Consider the following 25,568-nt stretch of genomic DNA (forward strand, 5'->3'; position numbering starts at 1 on the left):
TTGGAATTTAATATGTGGCTTGGCACTAGCCATTAATACAAACAAAGATTTGTCCTATAGAGTGGTTCCTAAAACTATCCTTTTAATGGTGATCAATATTGTAACCAATGAGATCACTACTTTATTCACACGTGAATAAAAATGTCTTAAAGAATGATTTGTTAACATGATGAAAATATTGAAGAATATGGTTCTACTCTGTCAGTGTGTTTTAGGATGATTATCATTTTACTTTAATAGTTTCCTCTTTACTGCTATTTTTAATTTACCAAATGATTAATAAATCTTTCTGTCTTTATGAAGTTAATTCAAGTTATTTAAATGTGCGTTTCGTGAATAAGTGTGTTTATGTGTAACTCACTCATTCCCGTTCTCCTTTCCTCCTCCCCTGGTTTTCTCAAGCCGTCACCCCGGCCTCCTCACTTCTAATCGACCATGCCAACTCCTCTGATTCTGTCTTCTCTTCAGTCCATCAGCTGTTGAATCCATCCACTGTAACTTTTGTAGGCAGCCATTGGCCCAGTCACATCTGCAGCCCCATCATGCCACTGTTGTTGCACTCCTCCTTTACAGTCTCTCTGCTGTTTTTATGGAGGGCGGATTCTGCTCTCATGTCTATTGTGCCAAATCTCGCGGCGCAGTTTGGAACTTCATGTCCTGTTTGAGGGACCGATGAGAGTATCTCTCTGTATGTCAGCATGCTGGTTTGGTTCTGGATGCCACAGGTGGAGATAGTTCTGGCTGCAGTCTTGATGTAGTCTTGTTGTTGTTGTTGGTTCAGCTCTGGTTCTCTGTCTGTTCGATGGAGAAGGAGGAGTCTCCTGTTGGGTTAGGTCTCGTTGTCTGCTTGGAGGGTCGGGATCAAAGCCTTTCTAACTCAGAGGGGGAGTCCAGGTCTCGGTACACATTACCTATAAGAAGTCTAGCACACTGATGTTAAATAAATCCAACCCTTTCCACTCTGTCTCTTTCTAATCATACTATCTGTCTTAGTTGTTAAATGCCATCTAAACAACATAATTAATGTCTACTTATGATATTACAAAAACTAACTCCAAAAATTGTTTCATCCATTGTTACATATTTACCCAACACAACTCTGAAATACTTACATGTTTCCAGCATCACATATTCCACACACTATGAAAGAACATCTCCATATCTTCTCTCATTTTAAATCCCACTGTTACTTCGAACAATAGTAAACCTGCAGAGCACACCAATCGGATCACAGTAATGAAATTTGAATCAAGTGTAGGCCTATGTCTTCTTTCTGAACATTTATTTATATTGTCTACATTTGCAAACAGTTCGAGTGTAAAATGTGTTTTGCACAATGTATTTACACTCTACAGATTCTTGAGTTTACTCATCTCCTGGTGCTGTCGTTGTAAAAAATGTTCAATCCCTTATTGTTTTGTACCAGTTTACCAAACAATACCAGCCAGCAATGTAATGATCAAACTCTAAGCTCGCATAAGTTTCAAGGGTGTGATACCCCCTTTCAGCCACTAGATGGCAGCAGCAGAAGTTTCAAGGGTGTGATACCCCCTTTCAGCCACTAGATGGCAGCAGCAGAAGTTTCCAGACAAAGGGAAACGCTCTACCTTGGTTTAATATATAACAGACCTCTGGCTTTAAGCTTTTAGCATTGGTCTGTTATTTAAACCCCAGTTTTAAACGGCGACTCGATCTGATTTATCGAGTTTTCAGGTTTTGCCGTGCAGGATTCAAACCTCGCATTCACACAAACTGCACCATTTCTACGCCACTCAGGAATAAACACCTGCAGATCCGCGCCAAACTGCTCTATTTTTCGTCACGCAGGACTTTCGTCTACCTGTCGATCCACGTTTACGTTTTGTATATAACTTTCCTAACATAGTAAAATATGCATTGTATATTCCATTTAAACTATAAAAACACTGTGAAACGCCTACAGACAATCCTAAAGTTTTAGCGTATCCAATTACAGACAGGCGACTTTCATCGTCTGCTTACCTTATTTGCAAAGTTGCAGAGTCCTGCTGATTGTCTGAGATGTTTGAAAGCGTCTGAATTCTTCCTCCGCTTCGTTATCTCTAGACGTCGGGTCACCATTTTGTTGGGGATTTGAAGGGATATCTGATCCGCTTTTCAAATCTCCGCGCGTTCCTATGAAGCTGGTTATAATACAGGAAGGAATCCATATCTACAAAGTAACCGTTAACAATAATCTACTTTAATGGCAATATGACAATGCAATACAATCATTACAATACAACATGATATATTACAGTTATATTGCAATGCTTAAGGAGTAATGCCGGCTTACTCCTGCTCTAGTCCGCATACTGCATGAGCTACTTTCACCCGAGGGCAGCATGTGAAGAAGAGGCCGAACGCCAGGGATCCTCCGGATATATACCAGAGTAAGAAGGAGGGGTTTGGTGTTAGGTCAGCTGGTCATCTTTTCAGGTCATCTCATTGGGAGACGCAACGCAGCAGGAAACGCAGCAGGAAACCAAACAGGCTCACTTTCCAACAAAAGGTCTCAAGGCCTGCATACCTACACCTCCCCCACAGAGCCATAAAACCCTGTTTACTCCAACCAGCCCAGAATGTTTATAGCCATTTGTAGTCCTTACATTTATGAAAGGATAAAACAGAGAAATCAATATAAAACACAAACACAGGTATTGTTTGAACAGTATTCACTTAACTGCTACTATTGATAAGCACCAGAGAAACCCAAGAGACCTCTCTTAACCTCACAAACACTGCAGCTAGATCTAAGTTGAATGCAAATCAGGACATGCTCTCCCCTTCCCCCATCTTCCTTTGTCCTCAAAAACACATGTCAACAGGCCAAATGCAGCTCACAGTTTTACCCAAATTATTCTCATTTTAAGCTTATCCATAGTTTGCTAACATGAATAAATACAAATATAACTCTACACCATGCAATTGCGAAAAGTGCATTTCCACGTGTTCACATTACTCACTGCTCCTTGAGCCATGAATATAGCTTCTCAGTGCATTCAAATTAACATTTTCAAGAGAATAAAATGATGCCCCTCTGCCCCCCACCAGTTCAACAGGGTTGTACACTTACCTTATAGAGTACAAAACATTCCCATTCTTAAATATCCGGAGCAGTTTGTTATCCGTAGTGACTTCGTGAAAGTGGGCCCCCTTCTCATTGGCAAAGAACAGGTCTGGTTTCCATATGGAGTCTAACATAGAGGGGTTCAGGTCCAGAGAGTCATCGGGGTACTCAGCGTAGGCGAGCCGGGGGTCATTCCACTGCTGCCGGAGGAAGATGTTCACACGGTAGTCCTGCAGACACAGACAACAAGACGCTTCACTCAGGGGATATTTTTATGGAAGCTGAGTTAACCAACAGATAGCCGAATACACATTTACATGATGAGCCAAATTGGATGCTAATTGTCAAAGATTAATAAAAAAACTAATATAAATACATGGTAATGTGCAGATATTTACAAGAGGACATGAGATTGGAATTAATTGTTGCTCTCAGTATAGGTTTTTAAAATTGTGAATGTTCTGAAAGTACTTTAATTGGTGCATGAATTAGTGCATGCATTGAATGTTAAATGATCCATTCAGGATACATAGGTGAATATGAGAAGTGTAGCTTTGCATTGTTCTACCAAGGAGCATAAATCTGCTCACATTGTCTCTGCACCCAACAGGAGAAACTATTTTCAGGAGCATGTGACCATATATTTATAAAGCGGCTCTACTCGTTACTACACTAACAGAGGCTGTATTGCATCAGTTGGTCACAGGGTCACGGCTGAGGTGAGCATATCATCATCTATTCCCTGAAGCTTTCCCTGATGCTTTCTAAGCATGTGGGTGAACCCAATCCAAATTAAAACTGGTATTTACAGTAAAGGTGCCGGAAACGTCCTCTTTCTGCAACACTTTTCTTGAAATGTATACAAAAATCCTGACCTCATTGGTTAATATCACCACAGTGACTCACTCTTCTATCTGACTTCAATGCTATCAAACAAACCTTGATAAGAGCAGTTCAATATGCTGCTGTAACCTGTAACGTGAGGCTCTCTGTGGACAATTACAACAACAAGAGGAGATAAGCCTGGCTTTGGTGGGGGAGGGGAACTGCTTTGCATGACTCAGAAATGTTGTCGTATGAGTTTGGTTTTGTAGAGCAGGAAACACTTTGATGAAAATTAGGGTGTTTTGTTTATTTTTATCATAATTTGGAATGGTGACTCCAACTGGTACCTTGGTAATGAACCAAGAGTCCTGATGCTCGCTCCATGTTCAGCTCCCTAGAAAAATTCCCAGAATGCACTGTGAAGAGAAGTGAGCATATCTCCTCACAATGCTCACTGACTGGAATTGACATCACTACTGTTCCACTTCACTACCCTCCCAACAGAGCCGGAGTCAGTGCACAGTGCACAGTGAACACACGCGTGGCTAACAGAATTAAGTCAATTTGATATAAGTACTGTACAAGAGTAATATTACATATTGCCAATCATTTTCAGTCACACATTCAATTTTTCTTTCATTCGCTGTGTTTTCTCTGCACTCACCAGAGTCCCCTTGATAAGCAGTGGAATAGATAAATAAATAAATCTACACATGCTTTGACAAAATTATCCATCCATCTATCTTCTCCCGCTTATTCGTGGTCGGGTCGCGGGGGTAGCAGTTCCAGCAGAGAGCCCCAAACTTTCTTTTCCCTGGCCACATCAACCAGCTCTGACTGGGGGATCCCAAGGCGCTCCCAGGCCAGCGAAGATATATAATCCCTCCACCTGGTCCTAGGTCTACCCCTTGGTCTCTTCCCAGCTGGACGTGCCTGGAACACCTCCCTAGGGAGGCGCCCAGGTGGCATCCTAACTAGGTGCCCGAACCACCTCAACTGGCTCCTTTCGACGCGAAGGAGGAGCGGTTCAACTCCGAGTCCCTCCCTGATGACCGAACTTCTCACCTTATCCCTAAAGCCCCGGACACACCAAGCCGATTTTGGCCGTCGATGGATGTGACGGGGTTCAATTCGTCCATTCGATACATGGCTTAGTCGGTTGTTTAAGGTCCAAAAAAACTTTATTTATATCAGAAACAAAAAATATACGAACCAGCATACCTTAACCATACAAAATAAAAGACAAAAACAGGCCGTCCATCACTCATTCAGAGTAAACGTGTTCTGGCTGTTGCCTTCTCTGCAACAAACCCCCGAACACGTCCCAGCTGTTGCCTTCACTGCAACATTCTTCAGAGTGACACAGTCCAAAAAACCAACAAGGAACCAACACCGTCCCTTTTGAACCCATGGCCCCTCCCACAGGCTCACCGTCAACAGGTGACACAATCAACTCAAAACCACATTTCAACATAAAAATCCGACCCAAACATAAACAGGTTAACCACCTCTTAACACAATCATTCCCCATAATTAACAAAAGTAAACATAAATAAGAAATTATATGGTTCATTTGACGGAAGAGAGCAGGAAATGTTTGGTGTGTGTGTGTGTGTCGGCTGTCAGTGGCGGAGTCAGTCACTCTGTGATGAGCGTCCTGTCGCCCTACTCAGATTGGTGTGTCCCACACCGTTGGGTCTTTTCGATCGTGCCGACAACTTTTTGGCCGAAAACCTACCGATTCCACATATCGAATCGGTAGGCAATCGGCCATAGGCTGTCGGTCAAATAAATCACTCTTGGCTGTTCAGCTAGCGAATCAGTGCATGAGAAGCTAATCGGAAGTGAGAGACCCAAACAAACTATTAAGAAGGCAAATCTGAGATTTAATTTAACTCCAGCTCTCGACACAGGTTCAGGAAAACCCCATGAGCTTCTCGTTGTAGAGTGAAAATGGAACGCACACGCTATTTTTTGTTTGTTTATATCAAGCAGTCTGTTCTTCTTCTCTCGGTTATCACGCAGTCTGTCTTCCGGTTGTTGCCTCTTTTGAATGACGAATACACACTACCGCCGCCTGCTGGTAAGGAGAGTTATTGCCACTCACGCATGCGCAGTTCGTACATGCTACTTGGCCGTCGGCTGATGTCTTTGCGGTGTGTTCCAGTGCGACTGTTGGCCAAGACGCAGGAGACGTGAGGCGACACAACAGTCGGGTCCGTCTGTGTCAGTTCTTTGGTGTCATCTTGGTGTGTCCCTACCTTAAGAGATGCCAGCCACCCTGCAGAGAAAACCCATCTCTGCCTTTCGGTCATGACCCATCCTTCATGACCATAGGTGAGGGTAGGAATGAAAATGGCCCAGAAAACAGAGAGCTTTGCCTTCTGGCTCAGCTCTCTTTTCGTCACAACGGTGCGGTAAAGCGACTGCAGTACCGCTCCCGCTGCTCCGATTCTCCGGCCCATCTCACGCTCCATTGTTCCCTCACTCGAGAACAAGACCCCGAGATACTTGAACTCCTTCACTTGGGGTAAGGACTCATTCCCTACTTGAAGTGGACAGTCCATCGGTTTCCTGCTGAGAACCATGGCCTCAGATTTGGAGGTGCTGATCCTCATCCCAGCCGCTTCACACTCGGTTGTAAACCGATCCAGTGAGTGCTGAAGGTCGCAGACCGGTGAAGCCATCAGAACCACATCATCTGCAAAAAGCAGTGGTGCAATCCTTAGTCCACCGAACTGCAGACCCCCTCCCCCACGACTACGCCTCGAAATCCGATCCATGTATATTACAAACAGGATTGGTGACAAAGCGCAGCTCTGGCGGAGGCCAACCCTCACTGGAAATGGGTCCGACTTACTGCAGAGGACCCGGACACAGCTCTCGCTTTGGGAGTACAGAGATTGGATGGCCCTGAGTAGAGACCCCCTCACCCCATACTCCCGCAGCACCTCCCACAGTAACTCCCTGGGAACTCGGTCATACGCCTTCTCCAAGTCTACAAAACACATGTAGACCGGATAAACGTACTCCCAGCCCCCTCCAGGATCCTTGCGAGAATAAAAAGCTGATCCGTCGTTCCACGACCAGGAAGGAATCCGCATGGTTCCTCCTCAATCTGAGGTTCGACAATCGGCCTGACCCTCCTTTCGAGTACCTTAGAGTAAACTTTCCCGGGGAGGCTGAGTACTGTGATGCCTCTATAATTGGCACACACCCTCTGATCCCCCTTTTTGAAAAGGGGAACCACCACCCCGGTCTGCCACTCCTTCGGTACTGTTTCCGACTTCCATGCAACGTTGATGAGACGTGTCAACCATGACAGTCCCTCAACACCCAGAGCCTTCAGCATTTTTGGGCGGATCTCATCCACCCCCGGGGCTTTGCCACTGTGGAGTTGTTTGGCTACCTCAGTGACCTCCCCCCGGGAGATCGGTGTTGATCCCCCGTCATACTCCAGCTCTGCCTCTACCATAGAGGGCGGAGTTGTCGGGTTCAAGAGTTCCTCAAAGTGTTTCTTCCAACGCCCTAACACTCCATCAGTTGAGGTCAACAGCGTCCCATCCTTACTGAACATAGCTTGGATGGTTCCCTGCTTCCCCCTCCTGAGGTGTCGGACAGTTTTCCAGAACAACTTCGGTGCTGCCCGAAAGTCCTTTTCCATGTCTTCTCCGAACTTCTCCCACACCCCCTGCTTTGCCTCGGCCACGACCGAGGCTGCTGCCCTTTGGGCCTGTCGTACCTTGCAACTGCCTCGGGAGTCCCCCGGGATAACAAATCCCTGAAGGGACTCCCCGCCACGGCTTCGGCAATAGAGGCTTTGAATACCGCCCACTCTGGTTCAATGTCCCCAGCCTCCACAGGGATGCCCGAAAAGCTCTGCCGAAGGTGGGAGTTGAAGGCCTGCTGAACTTGGGTCTCCTCCAGACGTTCCCAGTTCACCCGAACTACATGTTTGGCCTTACCAGGTCTGTGCGTAGAGGTGAGCCCAACCAGATCCAACTGGTAACGCTCCACCTCCCGCACAAGCTCCGGCTCCTTCCCCCCCAGAGAGGTGACTTTCCACGTCCCCAAAGCCAGCTTCTGTCACCCGGGTCCGTCGAGACCCTCCGCTTTCACTGCCACCCTTCTGGCAGCGCACCTGACCCCATTGCTGTTTCCCGTAGGTGGTGGGCCCGTGGGACGGAGAAGCGGAGGTGTTGCCCACGTTGCCTTTTCGGGCTGTGCCCGGCCGGGCTCCGTGGCAAGCCCGGCAACCAGATGCTCGCCGAAGAGTCCTCTTTCTGGGCCTGGCTCCAGAAGGGGACCCCGGGCTTCCTCTGGGCCGGGTATCCTCACTTCTTAGTTAGTCTTTCATGAGGTCTTGGACCCAATCTTAGTCTGGCCCCTTGCCTGAGACCAATTTGCCATGGGAGACCCTACCAGGAACACAAGGCTCCAGACAACACAGCCCCCAGGTTAATCAGGGCAAACAAACCTCTCCACCACGGTAAGGTGCTGGTTCTTCAGAGAGGTTTGACATAGTTACATATATCTACATTTTTATCAACACCCTATTGAGTTATTTTTTATTAGCTTTTACTTCTCTCACACAAGAGGGTACCTAACTCTTAAGAGAACACACATGTAATCATCACAGCCGAGGAATCATTAGCATCTCAGGGTTCACTGATGCAGGAAGCAGAGCAGTAGTACTGTACAGTGATTCACTGCCTGCCTGGGGATCCTCAGCTGCTGTACCTACAGATGGGATTCATGGTGGCAGGTAGGGAGGCCTTCTCTCAGCTATTGACTCCTTTCTGGGGGTCTCACCATTACTACTGTGTCTGGGCATTAAGCATTCAATACCTAGTCCTATGTCTTCCTCATCTCTGCCAGCAGACCACTATCGTAATACCCTAAATGCATGCTACATTTTTACCATGGTTTCAAATGTGTATTGTGGTCTATAGAAATATGTAAAATATCTATAGAGCCACCAAAGGATTCCAGGAAACTGGTGCACTGCTAAGAACACAACACAAAAAATTGTTCTGCAGGTTTCAAATTGAAGTGTTGTTCCGAGGACAAACCTGTGGCATTATCTCCCTGTGTAGACAGATCAACTAAACGCTGCTCGCACACACACAGCAGAGAGAATGGATTAAGAGGGATGAAGAGATTGAGGGAACAAATGAAAAAAAGAGTAAACAATAGTAAATCTGTTTAACATAGATAGCGTGTTCAGACCGTGAATAAACCTGCCGCCTCTAAGCCCTGTGTATGTTTGTCTGTGTGTGTGTGTGAGCGACAAAGGGGCTTCAAAAAATAAACTCTGAATCTCTCCTCCTGCCTATTTTTTCCCTACGTTATACTGTGACTGTGCCTTATAAATGGTAATATTACCATAATATTCTTTTATTTTAGGCACGTGTTTAAGACCACTACACGGAATGCTCCATAAATGTGCCTTCTGATGATTTATAGGTGTTGAGACTCAGCTCATAAACAAAAAAGGGATTAAAGTGAATGTGTGTCAATTAACTTCACTACATCAAAAGATCCATTCACACAAAATGATTCATTCACATATATCTTTAGAAACCTTCATCATGTGTGTATGTAATGTTCTCTTTGCACAATTCAAGACAAAAGTAACACGCACATTTGCCCCACCCCTCCCTACTTCTAAAATTAATCCCCTGCCTCTTATGGCGCGTTTCCACTGCAGCGGGGTAGCCCCGTTTAAGCGTCCCTAAGCGTCCTCGCTCTGGCCTCGGGCTGCCTCGCTGGCCGGCCCAGGCCGTGGCGCATTTCCATTACAGTTTAGGACCTGGGGTAGCAACGCAGTGTAGGCGGGGTGATCGGCTTTGTTTTTGTTCACATTTCGAGTTGTTCCGTCGAGCTCCCGCTGGATTTGATCATCCCCAATGAGATGTAGGAACGTCGTCACCTCCTCGGTCGACCACGGTGTGCTTTTCTTAAAAGTAGCCATTTTTGTAGCTCCTCCGTTTACAAAATGCTGTGTATAAAAATGCTGCAAGCTTGCTTCTAGATATATATGCGACGCTAGGGATGAACTCGCGCGCGATCTTGTGACGATTCTCTCTGACCAATCAGCAGTCGAGAGTGTTGATGTCACTAGTTCAGCCCTGGCCCTGGTCTGAGGGAACCACGATTTTATGAGGCCGGAAAAAGAGGGAAAAAGTACCCGCTGGCCGGTACTAGGCTATATGGAAACGCCACCAAAAACCGGCCTGGTCGCTTGAGGACTGTTAAGGACGCTTAAACGGGGCTACCCGCTGCAGTGGAAACGCGCCATTACAGAGTGACTGAAGTCAAACCAGTATCAACTACCTGGAGGAGTGTGAGCCTCACATCATATCCTTGAATACAAAATTCAGCAAAATGTACAGCCAAAGAATAAACTGCACTACTACAGAGATTACCACTCGTCTATTTGTATGTCTCAGACCTAAAATGCTTGTTTTCAGTCTATCCATCCCCCTCCTGTTGGTAGCGTGTCAGCTAAAGTTGGATTATCATGTCAATAAAAGGTATTTGAAATGTCCTGTTGATGTGTTGAGGTCATTACTGAACTCTCGTGTTTGTAAGAGCAGAAGAGGAGTGGGTAGATAAAAAGACAGATGGTGAGAAGAGAGAACGGTCTTAATCCTAATGTTGTGACATAAGGCCTGTGTGTGTCCCTCAGTGTGCCCCTCAGCTCTCAGTACAGTGTGTGTCAGCACCTCTGCATCAGCACTGACCCCAAACCTACTGTCCTAAGAAACACTGCTTTTCCTTCAAGTCCCTTCATTGTCTATGTTACGCCACATCCTGACATAATGGTAAGGATGACACAGCCCTCCTCCTCCTCCTCCTCCTCCTCCTCCTCCTCCTCCTCCTCCTCCTCCTCCTCCTCCTCCTCCTCCTCCTCCTCCTCCTCCTCCTCCTCCTCCTCCATGCTTTCAGCTGTTCCCTGAACCAGAACTGTGCATATAGCTCTGTTCCCATCTGTAGCAGCCTGCTACACCTGACACCGATTTGAAATTGAAAAAAATAAATGATAATCACAATTTCCATAGTTATGTACTAGACTGAATGAAAGGATAAATCACACCACTTGGCCTACTGTGATGAACAATTAATTTGTTCTTCTGATTAATAAACGCACACACGCACACACACATACCATGTATACATCACTTCAGGGGACATTACATTGACTTACATGCATTTCCTGGAGACTTATCCTAACCTTAACCATAACATGTCTAACCCTTACCCTAATCCTAACCAAGTCTTCACCCTAAAATTAATGATTCCCCTCATGGGGAGTATAGTAATGCTAGGCCACACACACACACACACACACACACACACACACACACACACACACACACACACACACACACACACACACACACACACACACACACACACACACACACACACACACACACTCACACTCACACACTCACACTCACACTCACACACACACACACACACACACACACACACACACACACACACACACACACACTCACACACACACACACACACACACACACACACACACACACACACACACACACACACACACACACACACACACACACACACACACACACACACACACACACACACACACACACACACACACACACAGACAGACAACTCTCAAAGGTGCAGAAAGCACTTAGACCTTGTTCCTGCAATCCTCCATGTTGATAGGAGGCTCCGCTCTCTGCTGTTCATTATACAGCAGACACACTGAAGTGAAGCATCACAAATGTTTGTAATCATACTGACTCACAGACACACATGAGTATACTGTAAAGGTTTATCAATGGTGAGGAGGTTAATCAATCAATAGTGTCAACCAGTTTCGCTTTATGAAGGCTAATAACTCAATAAATAGTCAGTTTGGCCAATTGCAACTATTTGCTTGTTTTAACAAACATGACAACATGTCACAGGAGGCTTGTCATGAGCAGCACAGCAGTCTGTCCTCTGCTGCTGAGAAATGATGCCAAAGCAGAAGTGCCCAAAACGGCACTTCCTGGAATCGGCCCTTCAGGCTGTCAGCGGGTGAATCCCAACAGATGAGAGAATGACATGCACAGCAAAACTCAACATGTTTACAGCCTGCTGCAAAAATGTAATTGTCTCTTTAGCTGAGGTCAACTAACTAACTATTGACTCTCTCCCTCTTTTTATATAGATATATACTTTTTTTTGTTATAACAATGACAACAATAAAATAAATAAAATAATAATACTAAAGTAGAGAAAACACAAATAGTGAGAAAGACAAATACATGATATTTAGGGTTAACGTTACAGTAAGCTCATACATAATGGTGAGGGTGTTTGAGTGAACTATGAAATCTTGATATCTTGTTCCTGGTCCATTTGTAATATTGATGTACAAAGCAGCTTGTGTGCGGCCAAGCCTGATTGCATGTCACTTTAAATGTATCTGCTGTCAGAGTCACTGAGCGTCCTCAGTGCCTGGCTGTCTCCTCTGATTCTGTCTGCGTCTGCCTCCCTCTGTCATTATCTCTGCTGTCACTGTGTCATCCTGTCTGAACACACTTTGAGGCTTTTCATTCTTGCCATTGCAGATGACTTGCCCTTTGAGTAGGTTTTAAAAACAGTGTCACTGAAAATATCTTAAAGGTCTCCCATCATGCAAAATGCACTTTTGTATGTCTTTTATACATAAATATGCGCGACATGTTTTGGAAGTAATAGGGTCTGTATTTACATTAATAATAATATTAATAGATTTATTTTGTTAGTGTTTTTACAGGTGCTCAAAGTCGCTTTACATAGATAGTGAAAAGAAAAGAACAACAAATAAATATAGTTAAAGTTAAAGTCAAATAATACAAAAACAATCACACATTAAAAGCCAGATTGAAGAGGTGAGTGTTTTGAAGGTGGTGAGGTCAGTGCAGTCTCTGATGGGTTGGGGGAGTGAGTTCCAGAGGGAGGGGGCAGCGACAGAGAAGGCTCTGTCCCCCCAGGTCTGGTGATTGGTGCGGGTGGGGATGGAGAGGAGGTTGGCTTCTGATGAGCGGAGGCAGCGGGAAGGGGCGTGGTGGTGCAGCAGGTCTGTGAGGTAGGGGGAAGGGGTGTGGTGGTGCAGCAGGTCTGTGAGGCAGCGGGAAGGGGTGTGGTGGTGCAGCAGGTCTGTGCGGTAGGGGGAAGGGGTGTGGTGGTGCTGCAGGTCTGTGAGGCAGCGGGAAGGGGCGTGGTGGTGCAGCAGGTCTGTGAGGTAGGGGGAAGGGGTGTGGTGGTGCTGCAGGTCTGTGAGGCAGCGGGAAGGGGTGTGGTGGTGCAGCAGGTCTGTGCGGTAGGGGGAAGGGGTGTGGTGGTGCAGCAGGTCTGTGCGGTAGGGGGAAGGGGTGTGGTGGTGCAGCAGGTCTGTGAGGTAGCGGGAAGGGGTGTGGTGGTGCAGCAGGTCTGTGCGGTAGGGGGGGGCCTGGTTGTTGAGGGCTTTGTGAGTAATGAGGAGGACTTTGAAGTCGATTCTTTGACGGACGGGGAGCCAGTGGAGGTTCTGGAGGACAGGAGTGATGTGGTCTCGGGAGCGGGTGTGGGTGAGGAGGCGGGCAGAAGAGTTCTGGATATGTTGGAGTTTATTGAGGAGGTTGGATGGTATATTGTAGAGCACATGTGTCAAACTCAAGGCCTGGGGGCCAAATCAGGCCCTTGGTGGATTTAATTTCGGCCCGCAGGATCATTTCTAATTACTATTAGATCGGGCCCGCCGGTATATTGCACGCACACCTTCACTCAATCCTGAGGGTTTCCTCAGCTCAGAGCCTGAGCCCAAACATTGATGAACTTGCACCCAAGATGAGATGCCAAGTATCTGGCTTGAACTAGCACACTGACTTTCAATGGATGTTTCCTTCTGCACTTTGTTTCTTGCGACAACAGGGCATGTTTGGTTTTCTCTTTGAGGGAAATTGTTTTTTTGAAGCTGTTTTTGGCCTGTGGGAAAATGTAATCATAAGAAATGACATTTTCTCTTATAGTCCGGGAGCCGTGGGGTTGAACCTTGTTTCGTCTGATAAAGTTATTTTTTCTGCTGTTTCTTGTAGCTTGTAGCTCTTCAAAATCCAAGAGGGTGCCCGGTGATATCCCTTGAGCATTTTTGGATATTAACCCGTTTATGCCCAAGATTCCCAAATCCCTGAAAAATAAGGATTTATGAGATTTCATGCTAAATTCTCAATAGAAATGCACCAAATTAGCTTTCTCCAATGTTTATTCATAAAGGAGGTCATGTGTTCTAAATTAATGAATATTAACCCTTTTATGCCAAGCCAGCAAAACAGGTCGCTGGATGAACCTTCCTACACCCATTGCGCTTTTGAGATCCAGAACAATGGATTTTTTTGATTTGTTTAAAATATGCTTTTCATGTCACGTCTAACACATGTTGTACCCATCATCTAAAGTGTAATACACCCTGTGATTATGTAATTAAACCATAATTGCAAGATTTTGTTGTATTCTGCCTCCAGATTGTATTTGGTATACTGTAATTAGCAGTTGGTGCAGTTCCTGTATTATTCCTAGCTATTTGAGTTTGCTAGTCAAGACAAAAACACACTGGGGACTCTTTGGATCATCCGTCCACTTCTTGTATGCTCTTAATGAAGCATAATCTGTAAGTATTTTATTTCTAAGATTATTGTGGACACTATTTTATATTGACTATTATTTCACATTATTATACATTTGTGACCCGCTCGATCAGTCGGAAGTCGCAACGGCTCATTTCAAAATAAACGTTGATTTGTGTAAAAAAATAGTTTTTCATGGTTCGGGTGTTTTGTTTGATTTAAAATAAACAAAGTCTTGGCTTTCAGAATATGAAAATGTTATTGCCAAAATCTCACGATAAATACATGTTTGAAGCTTGTAAAGGGAAGATGACAGCTCTCCCTCGCCACTCTGCTGTTCCCCTTCCTCCGCTGAAATTATGAATGTAAGGCATGACTTTTACTATTACTATACTAGTAATCATGGCAGCGGCGCCGGATTCATTTCAGAAGTGGGGGGGGGGGGGGCAAAAAGTGCGTGTGTATGTATATATATCCCGCATTTCTCCCGATTTCTGACTAAATCTGATTTGTTTCATTCTAACATAACGCACCAAATGTTACTGTTTCCACTCGGACTTCAATACAGCTACACCATTGTTTGGTTTCCATGGTAACGTGTCTCTTTAGTAGCGCGAGCAAATGAAAGTCTGAGAGGGTCTTCAGGAGGAAGATAGTCAGAGAAAACAGAACAAGAATGGACAACTCAACCCTCTGCTCACTCCTTTCCTGTACATTCAACTATACAGACCAGCCCACACATATGACAGCGCAGTTGCTCATTCCATCTCTTCTTTTTTCCTGCTATACGCTCTTGTTTGACAAGCTGAATGTTGACTGGTGTTTGACTGAAGTAAGCTCTGTGAAAAGTTCCAGTTATTAACTCGGTATTTACAAAGCTGTCATCTCCACATTTGGAGAAAGTTACAAGCCGTTTGACAGCAGCACATCTGCATATTTCACAGAAGGCTCGTTTAGTGGTTTTGCAAATAATTAACCACTCTCTGTTTTTGTACCATTCTGCATTGAAATACCTTTCTCTTTGCCCAAATAAGCTTTTATTGTCCCGTCACAATGTCCCGACAACAAACCTCCATGCAGTCGGAACCAGCCTGTTTCGGTTCAACGATGCCGGCGGCGGCGGTTTTGACAGCCTCTGCGGCCGCAGAGCTGCTGCTGGAGTTCATCTGGCTGCGCTGGTTCTATGGTTGAAGGACCAGGCTCCGGAGCTGGTTCTATGGTTGAAGGACCAGGCTCCGGAGCTGGTTCTATGGTTGAAGGACCAGGCTCCGGAATTGTGGATGTCAGGGATGTGACATTCAAGTTGTTGAATTTCAGCTTAGTTTGACTGTATTTTGTTTTCTTATGCGCCGGTTCTTCTGACATGTTTGCAAGTTTATCTATCTAGGTTAACGGCTGACACACACTGAACAACGTGACACATAACGTAAACAACGTAACAAATAAACACATCTAAGCTTTGTTATTGGTTGTAATGTACATGCATACATTTGAATGGTGTGACAATGTCCTATTTGATTGGATTAAAATGTACATATTCTTCCTGTTATGGGTGCCTGCTTTATTTTACCTAATGCAAAGTGACCTGCTGCTCCATCGAAATCAGTCGCATTGACCCGAAGACATATTTTGAGTTGTATACACTGTTGGAAAGAGGAGATTCCTAGCTTTCTAATGATATCAGGATTGTTTTTGTACTATATTAAGCAAAATATGTCACATTATATAATGACTGTCACCGAGTCATCATTTTGAGAAAAAGGCCTTAAAGTTTCCTCTTCTCTGGATCGATCTGATTGATTATTAGCGGAGAAAATGATCAAAGTAGTACGGAGGGAAGATATTTTCGTTTGGATTACTGGTCTGGGGGGAGCTCGCGAGTGTGTGCGTGTATACCACGTGTGTGTGTTTGTGTATTTTTGCGTTTGTTTCCCGGTGAAAACTTTCAGGAGAAACACCGGCTGTTGTTATGCCTGCTGTGACGTTAAGTTACTCCGTTCTCCGATTGTAATTATGCCGTTAAAAGCTTCAAAGTTGTATTTATCATCTGAATTTGCCGAAACAAGTTTAATATTCTGAAAGCCAAGACTTTGTTTATTTGAAATCAGATGAAAACAAACTGTAACGGACCCTGCGGTGTTATCTATGATTACTATGCCTTACATTCATAATGTCAGCGGAGGGAGGGGAAGCGGCGCTGTGGAAGAGCAGAGTGGCGAGTGAGAGGCGAGCTGTGTTCTTCCCTTTACAAGCTTCAAAAATGCCTGTAGCTATGAGATTGAATATAACAATCAACAATAACAAAATATACACAGCTAGATCAGATGGCGTTCTTTTTAGATGCGACTTTAGAGTAGAGGGGAATTATTGAAACGGGATGTGTACAGGGTTCCGCGGCATCTGCTGCTGCGAAAATGTGGGGCAGGGCCGTAAAGTGGGGGGGCCAATGGCCCCCTGGCCCCCCCGCTTCCGGCGCCCTTGAATCATGGATAACACGGCAGGGTCCGTTACAGTTTGTTTTCATCTGATTTCAAATCAACAAAGTCTTGGCTTTCAGAATATTAAACTTGTTTCGGCAAATTCAGATGATAAATAGGCTACAACTTTGAAGCTTCTAACGGCATGATTACAAGCGGAGAACGGAGTAATTTAACGTCACAGCTAGGGTGACCAGATGTCCCGCTCTCTGTGGGACTGCACAGCATTTTTATAATTCTCCCCCATCCCACAGAAAGGCTGGCTCGGTTCGCAGACGGCCGGCACCGCCCCTTTATTATTATATTTATTAAACGGCATCATAATGCGCTGACAGGCGAAAGAGGTGCACCCCCCCACAATACACACAAATGCAAATACACACACACACACACACACACACACACACACACACACACACACACACACACACACACACACACACACACACACACACACACACACACACACACACACACACACACACACACACACACACACACACACACACACACACACACACACACACACACACACACACACACACACACACACACACACACACACACACACACACACACACACACACACACACACACCACGACACACACCCACACACTACACACACACGAGCTTCCCCCAGACCAGTAATCCTACTTTGGTCATTTATTAATCAATCAGATCGATCCAGAGGAAACTTTGAAGGCCTTTTTCTCAAAATGATGACTCGGTGACAGTCATTATATAATGTGACATATTTTGCTTAATATTTGGAGTACAACAACAATCTGATATAATTAGAAAATTAGGAATCTCCTCTTTCCAACAGTGTATATAACTCAAAATGTGTCTTCGGGTCAATGTGATTTTGATAGAGCAGGTCACATATGTTTTCTTTCTCATGATGCTAGCTATTGATGTAGTCTACTGTTAGCGTGGCTATCATTCAATGTAAATCAGTCAAGAATAACACTGGAAATGGGTAGGCTATTTAGGTCACTGCCAGGGCAGGCGGGTAGAAGTTCAGAGGACACTGACGAAGATCCTCCCTTTATGTCAGTTGTAGAGAAGATGACACCTGACCAGTCAAACATGTGGAATTTTGTTGAACTGTTTGCACTCTATACAGACCTTCATGGGGATAAGCTTTCTAGGAGGACCCTCATCCGGCAACTCCAGCAGACATTTGGCAGTGATCTTCTGGTACTATCCTCACCTGGGACAGCTGACATCATTGCTTTTCCTAGTTGTGCCTCGCAGACTCTTCGACTTGTGAATGATGACGAGGATGACATGGAGAGCATCGCAGTGAAAGCTAGCAAGCAAATCACTCAGGATGTGATAAACATTGATATGGACAAGGGACACTATAACATCAGCATTAATAAGGACATGATCAAAGAGTCAGTGAGAGACTTTCTGTTGATGTTGTTAGCAAAGGTTTCTCCAAAAGCTAGATAATACCCTTCCTGCACTGCTCATAGGTTCAATTATCACTAGTACTCTCAATTCTCAGGCAACTTGTTTGCAAGTAGACCTAGCAGGAAAAATGGTAGAGTCCAAGAAGCTTATCAATAGCATGTATTCCTATGGTGTATGTTGTTCTTACACAGAGTATCGCAGGTTCAAGAAATCAGCATCTCAGGCAGCAGTAGCAGATTTTAAGTTGTTTGGCATATTTAATGCTGACGATGGTCTAGTTCAGGCTATTGTGGATCATTTTGATGCTGATATAGCCTCTCAGAATGGTAAGCAGTCCACACATTCACTAGCTGTCCTTCTTACACAGTACTCGCAGAGCTCTGAAGAGGGTGAGAAGCAAACCAATCCAAAGATCAACAGGATCCCTAAAGATTCACCAGACATTCCATACGATATAGACATCCACAGATCCCAGGGACCCAAACAGCCTCCAATGCCACCAGATGAAGCCACAAAGGCTGACCTTAGTTTTCTACAGGAAGTTCTTACTCAGGACAACTGCCCAGAATACCATGGATACAACACGAAACATAGCAGGGAGCAGGGAGCAGGGCACTCTCCCCCAGGCCAAGACAAAAGCACTCTACTTCCCCCTGATCGACATGAAGCCATCTGATCCCGATACAATGATGACAGCCATGGCCAGAGTACAAGAGCTCACATCTGAAACTGGTCAGAATTTCAGTGTGCTGACATGTGACCAGCAGCTCTACCGGGTTGCAGTGCAAGTGTTATGGGGCCATCCAGATAAGTTCAAAGACATGCACTTACGTCTTGGGGGTATGCATGCATTGATGAGTTTTGTTGGGGCTATAGGTTCACTGATGGCGGAAAGTGGCCTCTCTAGTGTCCTGTCAGAAGTATTTGGTGGGGTTGCCAAGATGTTGAATGGGAAGAAGTTCCCTCAGAATGTACGTGCCCTCCGCATGATGGCGGAGGAGGTGCTGCGGAGTGTGATTATGGATGGCCATTTCCAGAAAGCAGACGATCTGATGAGAGCCTTGAATCAGATTGCTAGTCAGAGCAGGACAGCCAAACTTTGGGTTGAGGTCTTGGTGAAACCAGTGTTGCTGATGATGTCGTACATCCGGGCTGAACGTGAGGGTGACTGGCTTCTCCATCTGACCACATTCCGGAAGATGCTTCCCTACTACTTTGCAGCTGACCATGTCAACTATGCCAGGTATGGCCTCTACTACCTCCGTTCCATGGAGAAGCTTCCTCCACATGTCCAAGGCTATTTCCTCCAAGGGCAACATGTGACGCGACAGATCCGTGGAATATGGAACGGCCTGTGGAGTGACCAGTTCATAGAGTCCACCTTCATGAGGTACGGCCACAGTGTAGGAGGGATCATTGGGATAACCTTGAAGCCAGAAGCACTGAAGATCTGGGCTCTGAGCCGCCACATCTGCTGCAAGATTGAATCAGACATGAAGAACATGGAAGAGGAGGAGACAAATACAACAAAAGTACATCTCTATCACAAGGAGGAGGCTAAAGCCAGAGTGAGAGCAGACACCAAGGACAGGGATGGACTTCATCAGAAACTAGATGCCTGCCTCCATCCATTGGATCCCAACACACATCCAGGAGAGAGCATTGTGAACATCACCAGTGGCAAGATAGCCCCTCCAACTGCCAGTGTAGACAGTGCTGTAAAGATTGGAGAGGCAATGTTAGAACAATTTGAAAAGACCTGGCCGGATTTTACAACACCATCTCAAGCAAAGTGAAGACCATGGCAACAACAACAACCAAATCCATCACAATTGGCGACTCCAAAATGTATGACCTAAATGTGATCTATTCGAGGACCATTGCACTGTTCTCTAGTGACCGCGATGTTGACGTGAAGGATGTCCTTGCCTATGAGCTGGCACCAGTCCCAACTGCCATGTTCACAGAGGATGGAATGTGAATTTGTAAAGCCAAGTCCACACTGAAGAAGTCACCCCAGGTTGAAGTCTCCAGGAGGAATGCCGGTGATGCAGATGTCACTGTCATTGATGGATTAGCACTTCTTTAGACCATACACTGGCCAGCTGATGGTACTGTCGCTGATTTGTATACTCGCTCCTGGTTGGTATACCCAGGGGCGCCGTAAGGGGGTGAAAAGTTAGGACGATTCTAAGGGCCCGTGACTGACAGGGGCCCCAAATATTTTTAGAACATTAAGAAAAAAAATGTAAGTAACCTTTCATCAATCATCAATAATTAACATTAAAATAACGTCATATTGATAATGTACTCACTAAACTTACGATTCATTTAACTTATTTTCTTCCAAAAGTTAATTATCCAAAGCATCGAACACCCCCCTCTATTTACATGTAATGGTTTGGTCCTGCCTCCAAACGCTGTGCAGGGCCCTTTCTAGCAGAGTGAGAGCATGTGAGCAGGGATGCTAGTACTTACGTGTGAACCATGTCTCAACGACTAACAAAGTCAGGCTTTCAAGAAAGAAAAGAAAGGAGAGAAAGACAAGAGAGAGGGACTAAAGGGCGACAGTATGTCACCCAGTCTTTCAAAAGAAAAGGTGGGTGTAGTCCATGAGAGGTGGAAATTAGTCTGTTAGCTAAGCTTAGCTTAGTCCATTGTAAATAATAATTGTAATGTTTTGCTGACATTAAGTACTGTTAATATCTTCACAGAAAATGCAGAGGTTTTTCATTTCACTCCTCTTTTAGCTGACATTTAATAAATGCAGGTACATTTTTAGCAGCTATTCATATAAATCAGTTGTCCCTCCCCCTGGTGCCAGGACCAACAGATCCATCTCTAGGCTCAGCAGCCCTGACCCCCCATAAGGCTTTGCAGTCTTGCCATGCTGTCCATTGAAAGCCAGTTGGCTAGAAAGCTGGACTTCAAGGACTTGATCAGTGACTTTGCCTGTAAGAAGGCTAGGCGCTGGGCTCTTGGTGAGTAAGGCTGAGCAAGGGCTCGTAATAACTGTTAAAGGGCAAGGCAATGGTAACGGTATTGGATCACTACACACAAGATGCATGATGAGAAAAAGACTGAGAACAGGCTCTGATTTAGCGCCACCATCAGGCCTTTTCACTTCCATTTCCGTTTTGTTGTCCGTTTACACTTTAATACCGGCTTATTTTGTAGTTGGTATATTTAATTAAAAAATCTGCTGCTTATGTTATTTTTTTTGTTATAGCATTTTATAAATGATAATATTGGTGTTAATGTTCACTTTATTTTTATTTAAGAGGTCATGTATATTTAAGTTATTGTTATTTTGATTTTTGAATGTTCCATTCAAAAATGTTATTAAAAAGGCATGTACACCATAAAATATGACTATTGAGGTCTATTGTCAGGAATGTTAGTGTTATATCAAATTGTGAATTCTACTGCAGCAGAATGTTGCACGTCTGCACAGTGTTATATGTTCAAAGCTCAGTGTCAGTAAATACTGTGCAGTTAGTATTGGGACTACAAGATAGATGCAAGCCTGTACAGGTAGAGTTATTTAAAGCATACATGAGTGGGTTGGGTTCTGTAGGTGTGGTTACAGCATTGTGCTTGGTTGGCGTGGCCTGGTGGTGGGGCCCAATGTGATATCTTTTCATGGGGCCCAAAATCCCTGGCGGCGCCCCTGGGTATACCAAATGACAAGCGCCTTGGATCCCTTGGAAAATAGCTTTCTTTCATCTCAGAAACATAGCGAAGGTACGATCATTCATAAATCAAAATGATGCAGAGAAACTAATTAATGCGTTTATATCTAGCCGACTAGACTACGGCAATACAAATTTACAAACAAAAACAGGGTTTCAAAGATGATCTGTGATGACATAGTGAAGAATTAGGAGGTATTTGACTTTGGTATTTCCAATTTCACTGGTCTCCCCAAGAAAACGATTGAAAGACTCCAGCTCATTCAAAACTCTGCAGCTAGACTACTAACTAATACCAAAAGGAGGGAATACATTAGTCCTGTCTTAGCTACTCTACACTGGCTTCCTGTAACTTTCAGAATTGATTTTAAGGTGCTTCTCCTCACATACAAAGCTCTAAATGGACAAGGACCCAGCTACATTGCTGACTCTCTAATAAACTACACACCCGCCAGAACACTGCGATCATCAGATGCAGGTCTATTAGAGGTCACCAGAAAGAGTCCTAAGAAGATCGGTGATGCAGCCTTTGTAAACTACGTGTCAGGATTATTTTGTCATGTCACGTTTCTATGTCTAGGTGTGGGTGTTTTTCCGTTCTCCTGGTCATGTTTTCCTCCCTGTATATTGTCTGGTCTCTTTTCCCTGTGTTTTCATGTCTGTCGTTAGTTTCCCTGGTGTGTCTAATTTCCTGATTGTTTTCACCTGTCACTCCTTGTGTGTCTCCTGTGCTCATCAGTGTCAGCCCCGCCCCTGATTGTTCCCACCTGTGTCTAGTTACCCTGTGTTTAAATTCCCCTGTCTCCCAGTGTTCAGTGTCAGTTCGTATTGTCTCTTGCCATGGTCAGGTCTATGCTCTTTTGTGCTCACGAATAGTTTTGTTCCTCACTACGTGAGCGATTTTCCTTTTGGTCTCATTTTTTGTCATCTCATCCTGAGATTAGTTAGTGACTAGTGTATCTAGTGTATGAGATTAGTTAGTTCATCGTGTATCTTACCAATACTTTACCTCTGTCTCCCTGTCTGCAATTGGGTCCAACATCCTAAGTGCCTGAGATCGTAACACTACGCCCCAAAACTGTGGAACACGTTACCCAAAAATATTAGGGAAGCTAATACGTTAAGACAGCTTAAAACCTATCTCTTTACCAAAGCATTTTACTGACTTTACACTATTTGCACTATTTCTCTGTGATTGACATTGCACTATTTCTCTATGTTTTACTCCCCATGTTTTATGTTTATTTTATCCCACTTTATGCTTTGCTCTTGCTGCTTGTTTTACACTGATTTTATGTCTTATTTCTTACTGATGTAAAGCGCTTTGAACTGCAATCCCCTGTATGAAAGGTGCTATACAAATACATTTATTATTATTATTATCCAGTGGCTTGATTATATTGTTTTTATCCGCTCAGGGGATCTTGGAGCACGACCTGGAGGGACAAGACCGAGACGCAAGACCTCTCGAGTAGACTTTGGGCTGTGGCATTTTTAACATAATAAACTGTTGTCAACTTTATTTGTTTGTGGTTCTTAACTCTGCTCACCCCTGATTTTAAATAACCTGTGTAGCCTTTTAAGTAGGAGTCCTAGGCTCCTTTTAACCTAGGTGGCGTTGTCGGCAACTATTTTAATTCTACCCTTTTTAGTCCTAGTTATTTTCAAACCTCGCCACACATCCACGAAACAATATGATTTATCTCGACCTCCCCAAAAGAACCAAAATCTGACACGGTGTGAAATGTCTTTTTTAGATGTTCTGTCGTCATTTCCTGCGATCTTCTTCATGCAGTCAGTCTGAATAAATATTAATACGGGGCGTTTCTTTGACTATGTATAGGCAAATATGGGCGTTACGTGAAGCCAGCAAAAGCTGCGCTGCATTTCGAGTTGATTGTGATTTATAAAGGGAAACCGGAGTAGGATGTGCGTGCGCAGTGTTTTATAAAACGGAATATTTTTGTGCGTATTTACTTGCTGTGTCCTACGTATGTCACCTTCCCACGTGAATACTACGCAAAGTTTTATAAATGAGGCCCCTGATCTAGGGGGTACAACTCTAAACACCCATATGAAAAAGATCGGTTTACATTTTAATAATCAAATAAGTATATGAACATAACCAATAACTTAGTTGTTCATTCATACCGTATTTTACATAGTTAACATTTATTTATTCATGCATATTTTTTAATCTTTATAGACTTATCCAAGGCATTTGATACTGTGGACCATGGCATTCTATGCCAGAAGTTATCTCATATAGGCCTGTCTGACCAAGCTGTTGGTTGGTTTGCAAACTATCTTTCAAATCGCAAGCAATGTGTAAAATTCAGCGGTCTCTCCTCAAGCTTTCTTAATGTGCCCAGAGGCGTTCCTCAAGGGTCGGTCTTGGGACCGATCCTTTTTACTATTTATATAAATGATGTGGGTCAAAGTATTGATGCCTCTGTACATCTACAGTGGGGCAAAAAAGTATTTAGTCAGCCACCAATTGTGCAAGTTCTCCCACTTAAAAAGATGAGAGAGGCCTGTAATTTTCATCCTAGGTACACTTCAACTATGAGAGACAAAATGGGGGGAAATAATCCAGGAAATCACATTGTAGGATTTTTAATGAATTAATTGTGTATTGTAAGTATTTGGTCACCTACAAACAAACAAGATTTCTGGCTCTCACAGACCTGTAACTTCTTCTTTAAGAGACTCCTCTGTCCTCCACTCGTTAACTGTATTTATGGCACTTGTTTGAACTCGTTATCAGTATAAAATACACCTGTCCACAACGTCAGACAGTCACACTCCAAACTCCACTATGGCCAAGACCAAAGAGCTGTCAAAGGACACCAGAAACAAAATTGTAGACCTGCACCAGGCTGGGAAGACTGAATCTGCATAGTTAAGCAGCTTGGTGTGAAGAAATCAACTGTGGGAGCAATTATTAGAAAATGGAAGACATACAAGACCACTGATAATCTCCCTCGATCTGGGGCTCCACGCAAGATCTCACCCCGTGGGGTCAAAATGATCACAAGAACGGTGAGCAAAGATCCCAGAACCACACGGGGGGACCTAGTCAATGACCTGCAGAGAGCTGGGACCAAAGTAACAAAGGCTACCATCAGTAACACACTACGCCGCCAGGGACTCAAATCCTGCAGTGCCAGACGTGTCCCCCTGCTTAAGCCAGTACATGTCCAGGCCCGTCTGAAGTTTGCTAGAGAGCATTTAGATGATCCAGAAGAGGATTGGGAGAATGTCATATGGTCAGAAGAAACCAAAATAGAACTTTTTGGTAAAAACTCAACTAGACGTGTTTGGAGGAGAAAGAATGCTGAGTTGCATCCAAAGAACACCATACCTACTGTGAAACATGGGGGTGGAAACATCATGCTTTGGGGCTGTTTTTCTGCAAATGGACCAGGACGACTGATCCGTGTA

General features: G+C 44.5%; 1 protein-coding gene across 5 annotated transcripts in view; it reads right to left on the bottom strand.

Annotated features, from left to right (window-relative positions):
- The window catches only part of glra3 (glycine receptor, alpha 3), a 144,027-nt gene that overhangs the window by 40,936 nt on the left and 77,523 nt on the right, over positions 1-25,568 (bottom strand). For 3 of the 5 annotated variants that reach the window (XM_034224497.1, XM_034224496.1, XM_034224495.1), the window contains exon 4: positions 3,095-3,318. In XM_034224497.1, the coding sequence (XP_034080388.1) occupies positions 3,095-3,318 (224 nt within the window). Of the gene's footprint in view, positions 1-3,094; positions 3,319-4,577; positions 4,678-5,134; positions 5,274-25,568 lie in introns of those variants that run through there. The other 2 variants (XM_034224499.1, XM_034224498.1) reach the window with 2 other exon arrangements.

Source organism: Gymnodraco acuticeps, unplaced genomic scaffold (genome assembly GCF_902827175.1).
Source record: "Gymnodraco acuticeps unplaced genomic scaffold, fGymAcu1.1, whole genome shotgun sequence".
NCBI lineage: Eukaryota > Metazoa > Chordata > Actinopteri > Perciformes > Bathydraconidae > Gymnodraco > Gymnodraco acuticeps.